The 22,626-nt window shown below is 39.6% G+C and overlaps 1 protein-coding gene across 4 annotated transcripts in view; it reads left to right on the top strand.

The window, feature by feature from the left end:
* Positions 1 to 17,130, top strand: part of Ankib1 (ankyrin repeat and IBR domain containing 1) — a 102,398-nt gene extending 85,268 nt beyond the window's left edge. For 2 of the 4 annotated variants that reach the window (XM_076913074.1, XM_076913075.1), the window contains exons 13-21: positions 1,056 to 1,190; positions 2,480 to 2,566; positions 2,786 to 2,852; positions 4,327 to 4,472; positions 5,348 to 5,526; positions 6,782 to 6,833; positions 11,079 to 11,193; positions 13,429 to 13,562; positions 14,020 to 14,913. In XM_076913074.1, the coding sequence (XP_076769189.1) occupies positions 1,056 to 1,190; positions 2,480 to 2,566; positions 2,786 to 2,852; positions 4,327 to 4,472; positions 5,348 to 5,526; positions 6,782 to 6,833; positions 11,079 to 11,193; positions 13,429 to 13,562; positions 14,020 to 14,763 (1,659 nt within the window). In that variant the 3' untranslated portion in view covers positions 14,764 to 14,913. Of the gene's footprint in view, positions 1 to 1,055; positions 1,191 to 2,479; positions 2,567 to 2,785; positions 2,853 to 4,326; positions 4,473 to 5,347; positions 5,527 to 6,781; positions 6,834 to 11,078; positions 11,194 to 13,428; positions 13,563 to 14,019 lie in introns of all 4 variants that reach the window. The other 2 variants (XM_034519172.2, XM_034519173.2) reach the window with 2 other exon arrangements.
* The last annotated feature ends 5,496 nt before the right edge of the window (positions 17,131 to 22,626 follow it).

Raw genomic sequence — 22,626 nt, 5'->3', positions numbered from 1 at the left:
AAAGAACAACAAAAAAGGTATAACCAATGTAGCAAGAAATCTTAGGTTTTGAAGAAAAGCTAGTTTAAACCAGTAAGCTAACATAATAAAGCAGGGATCTGAGGATTTCAGATATACAACAAAAGAGGAACAGAGAATTAAAGAACCAGACTACTTAATATGGAAACTAGGGACAATTGGGAATGAGAAATGAGAATAGAAAACCTAAAACTACAGTAATAATACGACTGTACCTATACAGAAGGCATGATTACATACCTAGAAATGTATTACTACTAGCTGAATTCAGCTTACTAGCAAAATACAAAATTAACTTGCAGAAAATAAGAATTCTCATATCTCCTGGCAATATCTAGATGAAATAGATAGACTTTCTGAATCTAAAATAAGATTTAGAAATATGCAAGACTTTTGTTGAAAATCTTTTCAAATCCTCTTTAAGACAAAAAAGATGGCAAACAAAAATGCCAGCAGATTGTCTTTCTGCATCCAGGAAAACTTCATTCAGATGCTCATATGGTAAATCAAAGCAAGTTTAATTAGGAAAATGCTGAAAAACGAAGGTAGTGGGGGAGCTAGCCTTGTCAGATAATATGCCATGAAACCTCAATACTTGAAGCACTGTGTATGGTGCTGGCATGTGAATACACAGAGTATGAACAGAATAGAAAGCAGCCTAGGAGATAGATGTATACAAGGGGATTTAATGTGTGGTGATGGCAATATACGACCAATATATAACCAGTGGGGAAACATGAAGTATTCAGCACATGGTATTGTGATAACTAGACAGCTCTAAAGTTAAGGTCATATTAGAGAAGATAGACCCAAGATTTAAATGTTTAAAAATAAATAAACGAATGAACCAGTACCCGAAGTACTGATAAAATATCAGAAGAGTATAGACTTGGAAGATCTTTTTGATACAGAACCCATAAGCCTAAAAAGATGAATTTTCATTTTATAATTGTGTAATTGTCTTCTAATTATGGTCTACTTGATGAGTGAATTTTTAGTTAATATATGGAGATATGCGCATATGTTTCTTTTTAAAGTGCAAGTATGACTTTTGCTGGATCTGCCTAGAAGAATGGAAAAAACACAGTTCTTCCACTGGAGGTTATTACAGGTGCACGCGCTATGAAGTCATCCAGCACGTGGAGGAGCAATCCAAGGAGATGACTGCGGAGGTAAGGCTGCCTAGGCTGTGTTCCCAGTGCTGGGGGGGGGGGGGGCTTTGCGTGTCTTCATCGCGATGAGGCAGTGCACTGAATACACTGTAGAGTGCCCTTTAAGCAAAAAAGATAAAACAAAATTGGGAGCTTTTTTCTTTTAATTTTTTTTCTTTTGATGAAAATATGAAAAATATCTTAATTCTAGCCTGCCTTTGTAAAGATTTAAAATCGATTTTAATATCAGCAATACAGTATAATACAGTATACTTGTGTCTTTTTTTTTTCCCAGTCAGGCCCAAGGAGGGAATGTTTCTTTTTTTAATTAACTTACTAATTTTATGTGTTTAGTTGTTGCCTGCACATATGTCTATGCACCATGTTTATGCCTGCATGGTGCTCACAGAGATCAGAAGACAGTGTTGGATCACTTAGAACTGTAAGCTGTAGTTGTAAGCTGCCATTTGTGTGCGGGGAGTTGAACCTGGATCCTCTGGAAAAGTAGGCAGTGCTTTTAATCACTGAACCTTCTCTCCAAACCCCTCAGTTGTCTTACTTTGCTTGTCTACTATAGCCTAGATATTTTTTTTAATTTTTTATTTTATGTATGGGTGGTTTGCCTGAATGTGTATCTGTGTATACATAGTGTCCATGGTCAGAGCATTGGATCCTCTGAAGCTGTAGTTACAGGTGGTTGTGAGCCACCATATGGATGCTGAGAATCAAACACAAGTCCTCTGGAAGAGCAGCCAGTGCTCTTAACCACTGAGCCAGCTCTTAGTCTCTCTCCATTTTGGTGACTATGAAGTCTAAGAAAAGTTCCACCTGACTTTTTCTTGGTGAGGGTGCTCATCTCAGCTTCCAGCAGGCCCCTACTTTCTGGTCTCTGTCATGATGACTGCGAAATAGAACAAGAGATCTATGGTGTCCATTTCCATTAAGATAGCTCTATAATAATGGCCACACTTAACCCATGACCTCCTCCTCATTGGTCCTGACTCCAAATGCCAGTCGCATTTTGGGTTAGGGCTTCAATGTGAATTTTGAAGGGATACAAATCTATCTATAGCTGTAAGCCATACAATCAAAGTTGAAGATTAGAGTCAGGGGTTCATTGTTTTATCACAGAGAATACAGACAACTTTAAGATTCATTGGTCATCTTAAAGTTGGTCATTATATTCTAGCAGCAAAATAATAAATACATCTGCATGCATTGCTACCCAATACTAATGAAACATTAATCCCTCTCAAACCAGTTTTAAGAATAGTTTTAATAAAAGTCATTTATGTACTTTTGTTTCCTAGGCTGAGAAGAAACATAAACGGTTTCAGGAACTTGACAGATTTATGCACTATTATACGAGATATAAAAACCATGAGCATAGTTATCAGGTATGTCCCAAATCATTACAAATGAGCTAAAATACCCCATTAAGAATAAAGAAAGAGGCTGGGTGCAGGTGGATCTCTGTGAGTTCAAGGCCAGCCTGGTATGCATACTGAGTTCCAGGACAGCCAGTACTACACAGTGAAACCTTGCCAAAAAAAAAAAAAAAGAAAGAAAGAAAAAGAAAGAAAGATTATTTAAATTATTTATTTCTGTTCCTTTAGTTAGAACAACGCCTTCTTAAAACAGCCAAAGAAAAGATGGAACAATTGAGTAGAGCTCTCAAAGAAAGTAAGTTTTAAAGTGTGTTTGTGTGTGTGTGTGTGTGTGTGGGCGCGCGCACGTATCTGCTAAGTAAATTGAGTGGTAGAGGGCAGTAGTGTCCTATAAAAGGACAGTATCCCCATGAGCTGCTTCTCACATTGTTCTGAGTCATCTGAGGCCCTGAGTACATGCTGGCACAAGATTAGTATCTCTGAGGCTTCTCCTAACCCAGCCTCTGCTGGTAGCAGACAGAACCACACTGTAGCTTTCCTTCCTCTGTGCCACTGCTGGTCTCTAGTGCTGCCAAAGTGAATGGGCCCCTAAAGAGCTTCAAAGAGGGGCGGGGCGTGCCTGGAGCTGCTTCACATCAGATAGCAGTTTGCTAGAATTAAGCTCTAGAAGTGAAGCCATGGAAGGACCTCATTTGTGAGTTCCAAATTGAAAGTTAGAGATTAAATAATTGCTAAATACAGACAGAGTGTTGGTCATCATTGGGACACAATATCCACATCAGTGACACAGAACATAAGTTCTGGTGTGCTTATTTTTGAAGAACTCATAACTTATATGTTAAAAATACATTTCAAACCTAAAACTGATGTTACATTTGTCTCAGTTCATAAATTAATTTGTCCTCCTCTTTTTTGTGAAAATAAGTTTTCTAATAAGACAGGAGAAAAGTTAAATAAATTAAAGTGGAGGCAGCACTACTGGCCTGGTGTTCCTATTAATTATTATTCTGTAGACTTTAGAGGTTATATGACTACTGTACTAATACAAACTCAGGAGAGGTCCACAGTGAGGCTGGAAGAGGTCTCAGATGTGTACTTCCGCATGGTTAGAAATGTGTCTGACATACAATAAACATTCAGTGAGTGCAAATTATTGCTTTTATTCATATTAAATGTTCCAAGCAACTTAGTAAAGCTGAAAATTAAAAGATGTAACAATTGAAAAATGAAACACTGCTTCTTACACATCTCACATGTATTATAATGAGAGGCAAAGGGTGTTTCTATCCCTTTGCATTTTATAGTGTAGTACAGATACTACCTAGAGACATGGTACACGCAGATATATTGGGGTGTTCCTTGTCAGCTTGTACATGCGTATGTAGTATCTTCCTAAAGGTCTGAATTTGATTTTCAGCAATACTTCAGCTTGGATTCTACAGCTTAATTTCTTTTTACTTACAGTTTTAAAATAGAATGTTACAATAATAACTTGGTGTTGTCTCATTAAGACAGTTTCTTCTTCTCTCCTCCTCCTTATTCTTCTTGGTTCTTTTTTCTCCCTCATGGCTTTTAGCATTGGTTAACCACTTGTTCCTCAGCACTGACTATCTGTGGAGAGTAATTATAATTAGAGTTCTTTTTAAGCAAGCCACTTAGCAAAGGCATTTATACAAATTATTCTTTCATGTGTGAGTGTGTCTCTAGATTTGTAGTTTGATCAAATTATGTATTTGGAAAAACATACACCATCCTAAATGTCTTTGTAGCTGAAGGAGGCTGTCCAGATACCACTTTCATCGAAGATGCAGTGCACGTTCTTCTAAAAACTCGGCGCATCCTCAAGTGTTCTTATCCATATGGATTTTTCTTAGAACCTAAAAGCACAAAGAAAGAAATTTTTGAACTAATGCAAGTAAGATGCCATTTTAAATTGTTTTGACTTTAAGTATGAGTAGTAAAACAGTTGTTTTTATTTTTAAATGGCTTTAAATAAAGAAAAATTACACTTAATGAACTAAAATTTTCTTTGTGTTTAAATTTGTCAGCATGAGTTTAAGTGAGTTCTGAGCTGTGCAACATTTCTACATCATTAGTTTATTTCAAACTGGTCAAATGTGACCTATTTTTTAGTATATATAAATGGAGGCTTTATCTTCAGAAATGAAACATATTTGAATAGAAAGTTCACTTTCCCATTTTATTTCAAAAGTACAATTCAGAAAGTTACATATTTAAAACAGAGACCCTTACATTGGTCACTGGCCTCACAGAATCACCCCTAGCTGGAAGCCACAGTTTCCTCCTTGCTGTTTTCATTTTACACTTTTAAGCTGCTCTCTGTTGATTGATAATCTACATTTTCATGGTCATGGTAGTCTTGCCTTGTCTTAAGTCCTTCAGCAGCTGTACACAGGCTGCACCCAGCAGCTGTGTGCTAGCTTGTGCAGTGCCCCGACTGGACTGGACTGTTTCGTTTTGTTTCCAATGAAGACAATAACAAATTCCGTCCAAGTGGTGACTTACTCCACTTCTGGGTGATTTGTACCCACTGCCATCTTATAAGTGTCTATCAAATGAATGTTGTCTTTTTTTTTTTTTTTGATGACTTAAACTATCATCTTTTCATAATGTGAAAATCATCCAAAATAATAAGCATGTTAAATAGAAAATTATTTCAAAATTTAATTTCTGACCTCAAAAGAATTTGACTTGATCGAGAAACCAGATATACTTTATATGTATTTACTAACCATTCAGCTTGTAACTCTTGTTCTCTTCTTTCTGTAGACAGACCTAGAAATGGTCACTGAAGACCTTGCCCAAAAAGTCAATAGGCCTTACCTTCGTACACCTCGACACAAGATCATCAGGGCAGCATGCCTTGTGCAGCAGAAAAGGCAAGAATTCCTGGCGTCTGTCGCCCGTGGTGTTGCTCCTGCAGACTCACCAGATGCTCCCAGGCGCAGGTAAAGTTTGTGCACTGCAGAAACCTCACTGGCTTGAGCCTCCAGTGGCAGGACTTTTTTTTATTTAGCTAGCATTTATATTCTCAAAAGTTATTTGTATCTACAATATGGATAGCTGATCAAGAATGTGATAAATTCTTTCTGATGATGTTCTTCCTAATACAAAAAAATTTTTTTTCAGAATGATTGTTTGTCATTGTATAACTTTCCAGACTAAATTAGGTTACTTCTCACATACCAGAACTGATAATGCAGAGAATTCTGACATGTCAGATTTAATTATGTAGTGACTTGGCAGTGATACTCGTAAACACCTTGGGACATAGAATTTGGTAACTTTGGCAACTTGCTGTGTTCATGTTGTATTTTCATGCTATGAAATTCTAAGGGGACGAGAAGTGAGCTATTGTAAGCTACTTAAGTGAGCTGATTTAGTCCCCGAAAAGTTGGCATGCTTATTTTTTCTCACATCATAATTTTACTGCTTCTACCACAATAAATTGAAGCATTTTTCTTATAATTACAACATTAAAAGTCATGAGTCTTTGTTTTTACATAAATATATCTGGGTAAATATCTTTTATGCTTATGAAATTAAAATAAAAGCAGTCAGAACACTTTTATGTATCACAATAATTTTTATTTTTTTCATCATTTTTTTTCACATATAAAGCAACTTAGAATTTCAAAAATACTGGAAGTAATTATATTTTAATAGTTGTATCTTTGGGTCTATGGAGTGTATCTTGGGTATCCTGTACTTTATGGCTAATGGCCACTTATAAGTGAGTACATACCATGCATGTCCTTTTGGGTCTGTGTTACCTCACTCAGGATGATATTCTCAAGTTCCATTCATTTGCCTGCAAAATTCATGATGTCTTTGTTTTTAATAGCTGAATAGTATTTTATTGTGTAGATGTCCACATTTTCTTCATCTATTCGTCAGTTGAGGGGCATCTAGGTTGTTTCAAGTTTCTGGCTATTACTAATAAAGTTGCTATGAACATAGTTGAGTAAGAGTCTTTGTGGGATGGTGGAGAATCTTTTGGGTATATGCCCAGGAGTAATATAGCTAGGGCGGTAAATCAGATGTAAAGTGAATAAATAAAATTTAAAAAAAATACTTGGATATGGATTTGTCTGGCAGGTTACAAGCAGATAAGCATTAAAGTTAATATCCAAAGGGTAAGGGTCTGGTTGTATAATTGCAGTACTGATAATGAATCAAACAGTATGTTTAATTTCTTTGTAGCTTTGCTGGTGGAACATGGGATTGGGAATATTTGGGATTTGCATCACCTGAGGTAATTGTTTTTCTGGGGTTTGGGTTGTCTTCATGTTTTTTTTTTTTCTTCATGCAGTCCTGCTTGCATTTGCACCCTAGCCTATTGTAAATCCTCTGAGGTCAATGATGCTATCCCTTCCCTTTGTAGCAACAATGCCTCTGCAGGTCTGCATGCAGCTCTCTCTGGTATTGGAGTCTACTAGTACATTCCCCGTTCAGTGCTATTACTTACTAAATAGAATTTAGTCAGATTTACAGCATGAATTTTTGGAACATGTCTTCTAGTTTGTAATAGATATTTAAATTATATTTATTAGAATGTGTAATTGTAATGTAATTGTAATGTTCTTCTAGTCTAAACACATTAAGTTTCTTGAGGTTACTGCCACAACCTGAGGTAAATTTCTTGTCATTGTTTTCTGCTGCCCTTGAGACTTACAAGACTCTGCCCTGTTTTTATTAATAAACTTGGTGTGCAGCAGGGCGGGAGGGTCCAGACCAGGTCTCTCTGTGGCGCCCTGGCTGTCCTGGAACTCCCTCTGCAGACCAAGCTGGCCTCTAACAGCGATCTTCCTGCCTCTGCCTCCTGAGTGCTGGAAATGTATGCACGCACCAGCACAGCTGGCTTGATAAAGCATGTAACATACAGACACTGTAGAGCAGTGGATATTCTAAGACCCAGTAAAAACCTCAGTCTCACAGCTGTTTTCTCATATTTAAATTGCCAAGGCCACTGTTGTGGCTGATTTTAAAATAGTTTTAACAATTATTTTAATTTCTCTTTCCTTTGTGCTTTATAAAATGGCATTTGATATCCTTTAATTCTTATAAAGAAGAGGACAGATGGTGAAACTTTTGCTGATCTGTCTTTTGAAACTGAAAAAACATGAAAGTAATTACTATCAGAAATGCCTGTGGCTTGTTTAAATCGGCTGCTGTCTCGTCTCAGCTGCTGACGGACGATACTTCAATCACCTAGAGACTTTGTAATTTAGATATATGCAAGAAATAGTGACAGGAGATATGCTTGAAGAATATAAGGTGATTTAAACACACTTAAAGTTTAAATAATATGTAATAAATAACAGTATATTTATAATAAATTAATTCTTTATAAAACAAATTATTCTTTACTAATTCTGGGCTTACTCTTTTGGTATCGTTACAGTTTGGGGTTGTGGAAATTTTTCACCTTAAAAATAAACTTTATTCTTTAAATCATTAACACAATTTAGCAAAGAATAAAGCCTTTTTCAGTTCACAGTTGTTTTTGTGTTGTCTTGCAGTTTTGACTTAGAGTCCTGACATCTTTGGGCTTATTAGCTTATATAACTGTGTCTTTTAAAAAAACGGGGGGGGCGGGGGGTGCTCAGATCAGCTCCTGTATGCTGCCCAGTTGATGGCTCAATGTCTGAGAGATCTCAGGGATCCAGGTTAGATGAGGCTGCTGGTCTTCCTATGGGAAGAATTGTGTTGGAATTTTGATGGAGATTGCATTGAATATGTAGATTGCTTTTGGTAGGATGGCCATTTTTACTATGTTAATCCTACCAATCCATGAGATCTTCTTCAATTTCTTTCTTGAGAGTCTTGAAGTTCTTGTCGTACAGATCTGTCACTTGCTTGATTAGATTCACACCAAGGTATTTTATATTATTTGTAACTATTGTGAAGGGTGTCGTTTCCCTAATTTCTTTCTCAGCCTGTTTATCTTTTGAGTAGAGGGAGGTGGCTGATTTGGTTGAGTTGATTTTATATCCAGCCACTTTGCTGAAGTTGTTTATCAGGTTTAGGAGTTCTCTGGTGGAAGTTTTGGGGTGACTAAAGTATAGTATCATATCATCAGAAAGTAGTGATATTTTGACTTCTTCCTTTCCAATTTGTATCCCTTTGACCTCCTTTTGTTGTCTAATTGCTCTGGTAGGGAGAGAGTGGGCACCCTTGTCTAGTCCCTAATTTTAGTGGGATTGCTTCAAGTTTCTCTCCATTTAATTTGATATAGACTGTTGGTTTGCTGTATATTGCTTTTATTATGTTTAGGTATGGGTCTTGAATTCCTGATCTCTCCAATACTTTTAACATGAAGGGATCATATTTTGTCAAATCTTTTTTAGCATCTAATGAGATGATCCTGTCGTTTTTTTTAATCTTTGAGTTTGCTTATATGGATTATATTAATGGATTTTCATATATTGAACCAACCTTGCATCCCTGGAATGAAGCCAATTTGATCATAGTGAATGATGGTTTTGATATGTTCTTGGATTCAGTTTGCTAGAATTTTATTGAGTATTTTCATCGATATTCATAAGCGAAATTGATCCGAAGTTCCCTTTCTTTGTTGGGTCTTTGTGTGGTTTAGGTATCAGAGTAACTGTTGCTTCATAGAATGAATTAGGTCATGTTCCTTCTGTTTCTATTTTATGGAAATTTACATATGGAAAAAATTTACATTTTTTTCAGTGAAATTAATTTTGTCAGAATCTCTTTAAATTGATTGGTGGAATCTGTGGCAGGCATGAACATGTGTTTTTTGTTGCTTTTAAAATGGTGGGCCTAATGCAAAGAGCATAATCTTGAAACAAAGCATCTTGCAACATTCCCTGTGACCTCATAGGGTTTCTCTTGTTTTCTTCATCTTCTCTTGACCTTATTATTCTCACACCATCTGAAGCATCCTGTCCCTTCATGTGCTCACTTGAAAATCTGAGGATTCCTTGGCAATTTTCAGACATTTTTTTTTATTAAAAAACATTCTGAGCTTGTTGCACCCTGTCAGAATGACACTCGGGGTTTTCTGTGGGAATAGCTAGAAACAGAACAAGTTTTCTTTCTCAAATTGCAAATATGTGTATTCTATAATCAGTAGAAGTTTATTTACTCAGAATAGCTTTGCACTGCATTGGGGCTTCTAGAAGTTAAGCATGTGCTCCTTAAGAATGAGCCTTTCGCTGAGGTGAATTCCCCTTCTGTCTTTGCCTAAAAAAATGTGCTGTCTGCACTAATGCTGTGAGCCATGATAACACAACAGTGTCAAGCATCCCACTCCAGGAAAAAGAGGAAATGATGCCTCAGCTTGGGGGAAACGTTAAAGAACCTGTGTGATGCAGCGGGCACTGCACTTAATGACTTGTATCTAAAGGTAGATGCTGAAGTTTAAAGATAGTTAAGAAGGAGGAAGAGCTGGAACTCAGTGGCAGAGTGTCTGCTGAGGGTTAGGGTTGGGTTAGACCCTGGGTTCAGTTTCCAGCCACACAGATAGGTTAAGCTAGCATGGATGGATGGATGGATGCATGGATGGATGGATGGATGGATAGATGGACAAACAGGATTAGATTGATAAAGATTAGATTGATTTGGCCAGATCAGTAAAGTATGAAAGTTGTATAATATATAACCTGATTTCTCTTACTTCTGGTATTTTCGCCATGAGTAACTGGGTTCATGCTCACCCAAGCGAGGATCCTCATGTTTAGCCCTAAGAGGTTCAACAATGACTCTCAAAACTCTGCTGCCATACATCCTGGCCTCTCTTTGACTCTCACTTTCTGTTACTGAAATCTGTAGCAGATACTCTCAGATTATAGCCTTTGGCAGTAACAAACCTACTATAAACTATTACCACAAATGTAAATCAAACATACAGACACCTGTCTCAGTCTGTCTCCTTCCAAATGCTAAGTTGTAAATACTCCCTGTGTTGCAATAGAACTGGTTGTTGCCTGAGAAAGGGGAACTCAGTGTGCAGTTGAAAGCCAGTGAATAACATGCTTCTTCCAGCAAGTCTTTTGACTTTTGAGTTGATATGTAGCAGTCACAAAGGCAGCTCAGTTGTCTGGCAAGTATGTAACAGTTTGTCTGTCATCTGGGTTTTCTGCCATTTTTCTACTTCTGTTCCCCCTTCCTATCCCTCCCCACACATATTTCTTTAAAAACTACTAACATCTAGGAAAATGGTTGTGGTACAAATTGTAATTTTACATAACAAGGCCATGGAAGTAGCAGTTATATCTAGCTCTGGAGTTATCCCTAGTAGAATTATCCCTAGTAGCACCTGTGACTACTAGAAGTTTTGCATTTTGCTTTCTTCCTTTTTTATTTCCTTTGCTTGGCTAAACTTGAAGTTTCCTTTTCTAAAGCAAGTAATTTTATAGTATGCATATAAAATCACACTTTTTTTCTCCTAAAGAAAGTGTGTTTAGTTTTAGTTGCATTTTTACAATTTGCATGCTCTCCTGTATTTTATAACCTTTGGTTTATGCAGGAATATGCTGAATTTCAGTATCGGAGGAGGCACAGACAGCAGCGCCGTCGAGGAGATGTGCATAGCCTGCTCAGTAATCCAACAGACCCTGATGAACCAAGCGAAAGCACTTTTGGTGAGCTCCTGGGACAGTGGGTGTCATTTTTTCTCTTAATCTTTTGAGTTTATTTTTAAAACTGTCAGCTGTCAATGTTTGTGAATTTGCAGTTTGGGTTTACCATAGATGTAGAGATTTCTCTGTTGTGAAGGATAAGGAAAACCAGGGCGTTAGTGACTGAAGTCGGAATGTCCTAGCGTATTGCACCCATCTCTGCTGTGTAACTTAAATCAAGGCACTGACCATCTCTATCTTCACTTACCTTACTTTAAAGTCAGTATCATTATGTCATGCTTGGAACATTTTCTCTGCATTTAAAAACAAGGTAAGATTATTGCTAGTATAACAGCTTTAATTCCATTAATAGCTAGGCACCACTGCTTCTGCAATAGCATTGACACAGGGAGTTAAGACAACTATTTTTGTTAATCATCTAACAAAAACTGTTACTAATGTATTGAGTATACAAAAGGATTTATATAGGTATCTGGAACAACAAATGATGCTCTATAACCCATTCAAATTATCTGAAGGAGGTTCAGGGTTCAAGAGTTAGGAGCAATCCCAAGTGTCACAACAAATATCATTGGAGTAGTGTTACTTTTGAAATTCACAATGAATGTCATTATAATTAGAAAAAAGTTTAAAGACACCTGTAGGATATTTGGCACAATCCTAACACCTCTCTGGGTGTGTTAACTTTGCATAGTTGAGATTATGAATTTAAAGAATGCTGCTCTGTTGACCTTTGGTACTGCAGATAATGCTGATAAAATTATCCATGGCCTGAGCTCAGTATTTCCATTTTGGATAAACCCCAGGAATGGCATATATAGCTTGATCAGGCTAGCCCTTCTTGTCCTGGGAATACTTTTATTCCTGCCCACCATGTTAGAGCTTATCTTTAACAACATGAACATGTTGGCAGCCAAAGTACATGGCTTAAACCTGAAAATGGACCCCCAGACAGAGTTATTAAATTAACAGGCTGGCAAGCCAAGGACGGGTAAGATTCTGCACAGAGCCTTACCAACCTAAGACGGAAGTGCATTGCCTTTGATAATGCATATTCCATGATGGGCAAGGAAGGCATTCTAGTCAGAACGACCTAAGACAGGCTAAGTCTTGTTAACAAAATAAAAAAGGGGAGGGGGTAGACATGGAGAGCTGCTTGGCAAAAAGCTGACATGAACCAAGGACAAGGAAAGGGGCTGCTTGGCAGGAACATGACATTGGCCAAGGACAAGGAAGTAGGCTTCAAGCGGGAATCTGACATTAGACTAGAACAAAGAAGTAATTTCGTAGGAGTCTAAATTGTAGGCTAAAACAAAGAAGTAATCTCAAGTAAGAATCTAGATATTAGGCCAGAACAAAGAATTAATTTCAGACAGGATCCTAAATTTTAGGCTAGAACAAGGAAGTAGGCTTCAGATGTGAAAATGACCTTGAGCTAAGATAGGGAATTAGGCTCAGATACTTTGGTCATCCTGAAGCCTTTAGAATCAATGATCATGGGAGTGTTCACATAACTGGGTTTAATGCCTTGCTTTCTCTTTGACTATTTGCATCTATTATATTGCTAGACCCTCAACCTAGAGTTGGCCTTATTACATGCATGTAATCAAAATGGTATAAAATCATAAAGGAAGAGGGGGTATAGGATAGGGGGTTCTAGGGAGGGGAAATGGGGAAAGGGGATGACATCTCTATTGTAAATAAATAAAATATTCAATAAAAAAAAAAACAAGGTAAGAGGCATCCTACCAGATTAGAATGCAATAAATAAAAGATTCTTGTGCCCCAAGGTATCAGAGCCTTAGCTTTCCCAGAGCCAGTCTTAAAAACAGAACTATTTTAATTATTTGATTTTTTAAGTGTTAAATTTTTCATTAAACATGCCTAGACTGTAATATCAGGATCAGTTGGCCTGCAGATTGGTTCTTGAGGCTATTATAGTTCTAGAACTCTTTAATTTTATGAAATCTGAAGACATAAACACTGAAGTTCGTCGTGACTTAAGGAAAAGGCCTGGGTAGTAGATCCTGAGTTACTTCAAACTGCAGCGACGCCATTTTGCAATGATGATACTAGGTAGCTGCTGTTGCTCACATCACACAGTCCTGCTGGAAGCCACAGGGAACGAGGCAGCTGTGGGTGTGAAGCTGAGCATTCCCAGGATCTGAGAGAAAGGCTGTCAGTTTATAGGTGTATGGAGCCAACTGAATGTCTGTGGTGCCACTTGTTTTCAAACAGATCTACCAGAGGGGGGCAGCAGCCGCAGGCCTGGTGCATCCGTAGTAAGCTCTGCGTCTATGAGTGTTCTGCACAGCTCTTCCCTGCGTGACTACAGCCCTGCCAGTCGCTCTGCAAACCAGGACTCTCTTCAGGTAGTCTCGCTGGCAGCTGGTGCCATGCCTTCACTCCTCTGCCCGGTGCTTTCTTACGCTGCTTTCTTTTTTCCTCTTTCTGTGGTAGAAGTTTTGTTTCAATGATAGGGTGCAAGGGGGTTCTGGTATTTCATATTTGTAAGGCAAGGAGAAAATTGTAAGATTTAAATATGTAAAATAACCTGTAGAATTAAAAGTAGTAGTAGTATTATCTGATAAAAGAAGACAGGTGCCGGCCGGTGGTGGCGCATGCCTTTAATCCCAGCACTTGGGAGGCAGAGGCAGGCGGATTTCTGAGTTCGAGGCCAGCCTGGTCTACAGAGTGAGTTCCAGGACAGCCAGGACTACGCAGAGAAACCCTGTCTCGAAAAACCAAAAAAAAAAAAAAAAAAAAAAAAAAAAAGACAGGTAAATGTGATTGGATTTTTTAAAGTGGTTATACTTTCTGTCGCCTCAGGCTCTGAGTTCCTTGGATGAAGATGATCCCAACATACTCCTTGCCATCCAGTTGTCACTGCAAGAGTCTGGGCTGGCCATCGATGAGGAAGCCAGAGACTTCCTTAGTAATGAAGCATCCCTGGGAGCCATAGGCACATCCTTACCCTCCCGACTTGACTCTGGGACCCGGAGCACAGAGAGTCCTCGGGCTGCGCTGAGCAGCTCTGAGCTGCTGGAACTTGGTGACAGCCTCATGAGACTAGGAGCAGACAGTGACCCGTTTTCAACTGACACTTTGAGTTCACGCCCTCTCAGTGAGACAAGAAGTGATTTCTGTCCCTCTTCCAGTGACCTTGACTCAGCTGGCCAGGACCCCAGTGCCAATGACAATCTTCTTGGCAATATTATGGCTTGGTTTCATGACATGAACCCTCAGAGTATTGCCCTGATTCCTCCAGCAGTAACCACAGAAATTAGTGCTGAGCCTCAGCTTCCCTGTCCAAGAGATGGGTCTGAAGGTGTGAGGGACATGGAACTGGTGCCCCCAGAAGACTCATCAGTGTCCAAAGATGCTGCTGTTCATGATGGTGAAAGAGCCCAGATGGGAGAAAATCCTCTGGAGGAGAATATTCTGGCCAGGGAAGAGTTGTCTCAAGCTGGTGACAGTAGTAACGAGGCAGTGAGCAGGGGGGACGGGCCAGATGCTGCCAGTCAAACCCCTCAGACCTCAAGCGACTGGCTCGAGCAAGTACATTCAGTATGAATTGCACACATTTGCTCTCCGGGTGAATCACAGTACAGGGGTCTGGGAGGTGGAGTATGCTTTAGAGAGACTTTAATGCACTTATTTTGAACTCGGTTATAAACCACTGATGTTAGGGTTGAATGCAGAGGAGTTCCCTCAGATGATAGCTGCAGTGTCGAGTTTAACCTTACAGGGAATTTCTTTTGTGTCTATCCCCCTTTTTAGTGTCAGAAAAGAGCAGGAGAAAACACATGGAATAAATAGGTTGACATCCACATTCTGAGAGAATGCAGCGCTCTGTCTAGCCTGGAGTTGGCAGTACTTAAGTTGACCATTTAAATGAAAAGCTTACTCCTTAATCCTTAGATGGCTTCCTCTTTTTTATAGAAATGAAGAGTTTTCTTCATTGTAGAAGTTGGGCCAGACAGTTCTGATCACGTGTCTTCAGTGTCTGTCTCATCTCCAGGGGCCTTCTTCCCTCCTGTTGTCCAAGCAGTGTGAGCTGAGGTGTCCGTGCTGCTTTTAGTGCTGCATCTACCAGTGTGAGTAGTTTCTGTTTCACATGATCAAAGATTCCTTCTCATGTCTCTTCACAGTCCAATTGTGCCAAACTCTGACTCATGCGCTGACAGGGCGTGTAGGTGTGTTGCAACCTGGTGTGCTCCAGGGCAGTGTCAGTGTGCTCGGGAGTAAAAGGTGCCACCCGGTAACAGTGACTGTCCAGAAGTTAATGGGCTTTTGTTGCCATGGAGACTGCATTTAAATAAATGTAGCCTGTAGCTTAAGTAAACTAAAGCTAATGCTGCTGTTAAAACAGTTTATTTTAATATTAAAATACAGTTGATTAGCAACAGCGGTGCTGTATTTAAGAGACACTTTATTGGAAGTGCAATCATAGTTCTTTGTTTTCACAGTTTTACAGTGCATTCTAATTACTAACGGGTGCAATTACTTTTAATGGTGTTTTATAACATAGAAAAACTGGAGTTTTCATGAGTTACAGTAAATCCCACAGTTATTAAAAAATTCAACATCCTACGCAACATGTTACCGTGCCTTTGCCTAACCTAAATGGATAGTTGCCAGTTAAGTAAGTCAATAATTCCAATCTCAATGTCTTTCTGAAGTAACTATGCTATGAATTGCAAAGACCTCCATGAAACCACCCATGGCCTTGCCTTTACAGTAACTATGACAACTAAGTGTTCAGTTTGTTTGCCTAGATAGCAAATGCTACTGTGTTTGTTCTCTTGCGCAATACTCTTTTGCTGTTTGATCACTGTTTAGTATTGAAAACTCAGCCTCCTAGTTATCAGTGTCCTACTGTGAAGAAATACTGGTCTTCGTTGTAATTACGATACAGTGGTCCAGTGTGTAATTAAACTAGAGTAAACTGGTGGAATGGCTCTTGTACTTACATTACTGAAGCTAGCATAACATAAGCACCATAGATCCAAGGGCGCTCCTGGAGTGCTTTGCCACATTGTTACCAGAAACCAAAATCTCTGTACTAAGTGTGCACAGGGAAGTCCTAGGCCAAGTAAAAGATTGTCTTTAATATTGGTATCCACAATTATCACTTTTCATTACCTCTTTTTCAAACTTTGCTTTTGAAATATTCATGTACTTTGATTTCATATGGCCAAGAAGACATTGTACTTGAGTATTTAATTGGTAATTGTTCATGGATATCAAGAGTCCCAATGTTTTTTTTTTTTCTCCAGCTATCATGACATTGATATGAATCCCTATTAAAGTTAGTGGGGGGAAATGCTAACTTTGTCTACAGTGTATTACTGTATATTAAACTGAAATAGTCCATTAAAGGATTTTTTATTTGGATTAAAAATAGGAACACAATAAAATTTCTAGACCAGGCTGTAACTTTTCCAGTAGAAAGCACTTGCATCCCTAGAGGGATCTTGCACAGCCGTGGTGAGGTGAGTGAGTACCCAGTGGGGAGGAGGGGGGATTCCTGTGGGGGTGTGTATACATGCAGAGGAGGGTTGCCTGTGGAGATCCATGTGTGCTGGGCTCCTGTTCCTTCACCTTGTGCAGTGCCTGTTACGATGTGCTGGCTCACTGAGTGTGAAAAACTATGGTTATCCAGTTTGTATTTCCTTAGTACATATTTTAAAAACAACACAGTCATTGACTTTCCAATTCAGTAATAAAGTTTGGCAAAGCCTATTTTGTAAACAAGTTAATTTTATAATGTAAAAAAGTTAATCTAACCTTGACTTGTTATTTGCACTTTCATAGTCTATACTTGATACATTCCCACTTTATATACAGTAGGATTCTACGGACCTGTAGATGTTTGGCCAAATGAATGCTGTTAATAATATGTAAAATTCTTTGATTAAACATTTATTACTTAAACTATTTCCATTTTGTCTCATTAAATTATAAATTTCATTTAAAACTAATTAGGAAGCAAATCTTGCTTTATATTAAATACCCTCCAATATGACAGTGTTAATTTGGTTCTATTATGTAATTGAATAGTGCCTAATATTTTTACAGTAGCCCATTTGCTGAAAATTGTATACCCCAGAGATAAATTTGATTTCACTATGACAATGTATTAAAATTATGAAATTCGATAAATCTGATTTCGTTTGATGACAGTGTGTTAAAAATTGTGAATTTAGTGCTTCTTTTCATTTTTATAGCTTTATGAGGAAAATGTTATGATTTCCTTGGAATCAGAGAAAAAGTAATATAGAACTTGAAGATCTATTTTGTGGAACTGGGAGGAAGAAATGTATGCCATATGAATAAAATGTCGTGCTTCTCACCACCGCATTCTCTGCCTTCTGGTGAGCACAGCCCTCGGCAGCCCACCTTAGTGCACACACATCCAGGCCGCCACTGAGTCCCTTAACACCGGCTTATCTCAGCCTGCCATTGTGTGGATCTAAAACAACTTCCAGTGTCCATCCGCCTTCCAAGGCCTTCCTTCAGCATGTGGTGCGGCCTCTCATCTCCTCTTCTCATTTTTGACATAGATATCCTTTTGCCTGGCCCTTCAGGATTTAAAACCTGATACTTACTGAAGTTCAGTCGTATGAAAATGATTAGTCTCTTTCCGAAGAGTGAAACCTTGAAACGAAGGCAGGGGTGGGGTGGATTTGGGGCTGACCTAGGGAAAGGCCGTTCCTGTGCTAGGCTGTCACCTTTCTTCTCCACATCCAGCCAAGTCTAACTGTTGGGTCTTCTCTTCAGCCTGTTGCCCTGTCAGTTCCTGTAACCTCCTCGGAGGCAGCAGATATGGTTTATAGAGAGGCAACAGTGGCTCTCACTAGATGTCTTGTTATGTATTTTAGGAACAGGCCAGTTTCCAGTTTGTTTTCTCTTTTCCTCAGTATTGGCCATTGAGCCCTGCAACAGGTAGTAAAGAAACAAATCCTCCCACCCCCCAAGGCTCTTGTGGTATTCACTCAGTTTTGCTTATAATTGACAAAGGTAGTTGACAGCCAAGCTTTTGAAGGAATTGTTCTTCAGTCTTTGAAACTAATTTGACAGAGTTCTTAGGCTTTCTGCTTCTCCTAGTCTCTTACCTCACTAGGTGCTTCATGCACAAGGGCTACCCTGCACGAGACATCGGCTCATAAACAGGTTAAGAGACAAATACACCAGAGTGAACAGAAGAACACAGTAATAGCTGTGTGGACTCCTTGTATGCCTACACATCTGTCTGTCTGAGACTGCTATGAAACAGTTTCGTTATCCACTCAGATATAGAGGACACATTACACTGGATTGCCCACAGGACCCCACCCACTCGGGACCTCTAGCTTCCCCTTCCCCATTACAGAACATGCTCCAAAAACATGTCCATTTCAGGAGCTGAGGATGTGTTAGCCCCCCCCCCCCCCTTAGTGTAGCACATGAACGCCAGGTCACACTGTCCCTACTGAGGAGGATGGATCCTGTCCATCTCCTCCCATGTGTCTCCCTGTCACTCTCCAATTCATGACCTCTTAACTTTTATTCTTAGATGCACGTGTATGTAGAATACAGTCACTGGCTCCATTTTGTTACGTGCAGATGTGTTTAGGGCTGACTGCTCCAGATTGGATAACCTGTTGGCGGCTCATTCCTGGAGAAGACTGATTTTTCCTCCCTCAGCAGTCATTCTTTGCCTGTAGCTCTTCATCTAAGGAAGAAGCCTTGTGAGACTTCGCTTAGCCATATTGGAATGTCAGCTGGAAGTATACTCACTTTTGTTGGTTTATTTCTATTATTTTATATGTGAAAGTATCTTGACAGCATGTATGTATGTATGTATGTGGGCCATATGTGGTGTCTGTGCCCCACAATTTCCAGAAAGTCAAGAAACAAAAGCTCAACCTTAGCTGTACCTGCTGTGTTTCTCCTTCCTGGTGAGCATAAACTCCCCATCCAGGAACCTGCTCCCACATCAAGCATTCCTGCCCAAACTTAGGAATGGTTGAGCTGTTTTACAAACTTAAGGAGACAGATGAGTTTGATTATCCTGATTTACCAATTGTGAGAATTGTGCTCTGGAAGATAATCTTCTTTTCAGCATCCACAGGATTCAAATTGCAGAAAATCAAACAAAAGCCCTTGTTATAAGATTGGCTGAATTCCAGCAAGAATTTAAGTCACAGCCTCAGAGGGAGTCAGTGGTTAAAATAAGGGCCATAGTTGTTAAAGAATGGGATCCTGTAACTTGTGATGGGAATATATGGGAAGACCCATTGAGGCTGAGAACTTGCAACCCTCAGATTCTCAAGGGTTTACCTCACCTGAGGAAGTAGTGTCTCCACCCTCAGCAGAAGATATACTCACACCCCATCCCCTGAAATCATGCCTTTGACTGAGGAAAGGAATCCTTCATTGTCCACTAAAACAGCAGTGACTTTGTCTGAAAGAAATACCAGACAATACTGATGTCCCTTGGGGCCCACCAATAGTTGCCTCTAGATCTATAACTAGACTAAAGGCAAAGCAGGCCCCTAGAGGAAAATGGAAATTATAGTCCACAATAAAGTGGGCTATACTACAAAAGAGAGTAATGATTGTTAATACATTCAAAGCAGAAGTCTAGGGAATATGCATAGGAATGGGTTGGTGTGGAATAATGGTGGAGAGAACAAAACTGGATCAAATTGAGTTACTTGATCTGGGTCCACTGAGTGGAGATTCTAGGTTTAATATGGAAGGTCACACAGTGGTTTTATTTTTAATGTCAGAAGTTTGTATGAATGGTGGGCTGAAGCATTTGTCAAAAGATGGCCTACTGAAGAATTGGAGATGCCTGATGTCCCCTGGCTTAGTGTTGATGAAGGGATTTTAAGACTCAGGAAAATTGTAATGCCAGAGTTGGTACACTGTAAAATCTCATCCTCCACGATGGGAAGGCCCACAGGACATGCCCTCACTGAGCCTGTAATGGTGACAATGGTACCAACACATTTGCAGAGCTTTGTTGTTGCCTTTTCCTCGTGCCAGACATCTATGGGAGACACTGCTGATCAGTTGGACGATTTAAGTGCAGTGGGTTTAACTTGGCCCCAGAGTGGCAGCATAAATCAACAAAGGCAAGATGGCTGTAGTTACTGTAATGGCTGGCACAGACAAAGCAGTGTTCATAATGGCCTGACCACAGTGGCTCTCAACCTTCCTAATGCTGCAACCCTTTAATTCAGTTCTGGGTGACATCTCCACATGTGGGCAGACCCCTGGAGACAGAGGGGCAGTGGCTCAGTTCCTGAGACCTGTGGAAATACTTGTTCTCTGGTGGTCTTAGGCAACTCCTGTAAAAAGGTCATCTGACCCCCAAAGGGATTGCAACCCACAGGGGGAGAACCACTGGCTAGAACAAGGCAAAGTGATTTTTACAGTGGCATGCCTTCTGTGGGCCTTTGGTACTAGCTAATCAACCATGGTGTTTGCAAGCATGAAAAGGCGCCTACTGCATTTTTATAGCCAGAAGCTGGAAAGAACCCAGATGTTCTTCAACAGACGAATGGATACCAAAAAATGTGGTACATTTACACAATGGAGTATTACTCAGCTATTAAAAACAATGAATTCAAGAAATTCTTAGGTAAATGGATGGAACTAGAAAATATCATCCTGAGTGAGGTAATCCAATCACAAAAGAACACACATGGTATTTACTCACTGATTATTGGATATTAGCCCAGAAGCTTGAAATAGCCAAGGTTCAACTCACAGACCATATGAAGCTCATGAAGAAGGAAAACCAATTGTGGGTGCTTTGGTCCTTCTTAGAAGGAGTAACAAAATACTCAAGGGAACAAATATGGAGACAAAGTGGGACAGAAACTGAAGGAGGGGCCGACTGGAGACCATTCCACCTGGGTATCCATCCCATGTGCAGTCACCAAAGGTAGGCACTGATGTAGATGTCAGAAAGTGCATGCTGACAGGAGCCTGATATAGCTGCCTCCTTAGAGGTCTGCCAGAGTCTGACATATACAGAGGCAGATGCTCACAGCTAACCATTGAACTGATCAAGGGGTTCCCAATCGAGGAGTTAAAGTGAAGACTGAAGAAGCTGAAAGGGTTTGTGGCCCCATGAGGAGAACAACAATACCAACCAGCCAGAGCTCCCAGGGTCTAAACCACCAGCCTAGGAGCACTTAGGGAGGGATCCGTGGCTCCAGCTGTATATGTAGGGGAGGATGGCCTTGTTGGGCATAGGTGTGAGAGGAGATCTTTGATCCCATGAAGGCTGGATGCCGTGTGTAGAGGAATTCGAAGGTGGGGAGGTAGGAGTGAGGGGGGTAGGTGGGGGCACATCCTCATAGAAGCAGGAGGAGGGGGATGGGATAGGGGTTTCCTGGTTGGGGAGTCAGGGGGGGAATGGGATAAGGGGATAACATCTGAATTGTAAATAAAATATTGAATAAAAAAAAGAAAACAAAAAAATGACAAGATATTTGAAGGGAAAGAAAAGAAAAGGCTCCATTAGATCATGGCCAAAGGGAATCTAAGCTCATGAACCAATTTCCAAACTTGAGCTAGTTTGCAGACCCACAACCCCTTGAATGAGGAGACAGGTTTTTCTGAGGAGGGACCTTGATAATCCTAAAAGGTTAATGTTCTCTTCACTATAGGGACTTAAACCCTTTTAACAAAGGTAACTGTGAGATAAACACACTTAGAAGTTGAGATTCTCACATTTGTTCCCTGACTCCTAGAAGGAGGGCTATTATGGCTGGAAAAACTAAATGGGAACCTTTAGAGTTGCCCCTGGTACTCAAAATATATAGTAAATCAAAAACAGTATCACATCCCTGAGGAACTGCAGAAATTAATGCCACCATCAAGGACATGAAAGATGCAGGGGTGTGGGTCTCCCCACATTTCCCTTTAACATTTCTTTAACATTTCCCCACATTTCTCCTATCTGGCCATTGCAGAAGACTGATGGATCATGGAGAATGACATTTGACTATCGAAAATTCAGAGAGTGACTCCAATTACAGCTTCTGTACAAGATGTATTCTTACTTACTTGAGCAGATTAACACATCTGGTACATGGTATACAGCCATTGATCTGGTAAATGCCTTTTTTCTTGGTACCTGTCCATAAAGACCCACTGGATGAAATTTGCTTTCAGTTGGTAAAGCCTGTAGTATACCTTTACAGTTAATATATCTCCCTCGAAGGACATTAACTCTTCTACTGTGTCATAACTTAGTTTGAAGGGATTATCTCTTCCACAAAATATTTCATTGGTTCACTATCTTAATATACAATGATTGAACTAAGTGAACAGAAGATAGAAACCACTTTGGTAACCCAGATGAATATCCGAGGATGGAAAATAAATCCAAGCAAAATTTAAGGGGTCTCTAGGGTCTGTAGGCCTCTACAG

Source organism: Arvicanthis niloticus, chromosome 15 (assembly GCF_011762505.2).
Source record: "Arvicanthis niloticus isolate mArvNil1 chromosome 15, mArvNil1.pat.X, whole genome shotgun sequence".
In the NCBI taxonomy this organism is placed as follows: Eukaryota; Metazoa; Chordata; class Mammalia; order Rodentia; family Muridae; genus Arvicanthis; species Arvicanthis niloticus.
Note: the sequence above shows the minus strand (reverse complement) of the source record. Positions and strands in the feature narration are given on the sequence as shown.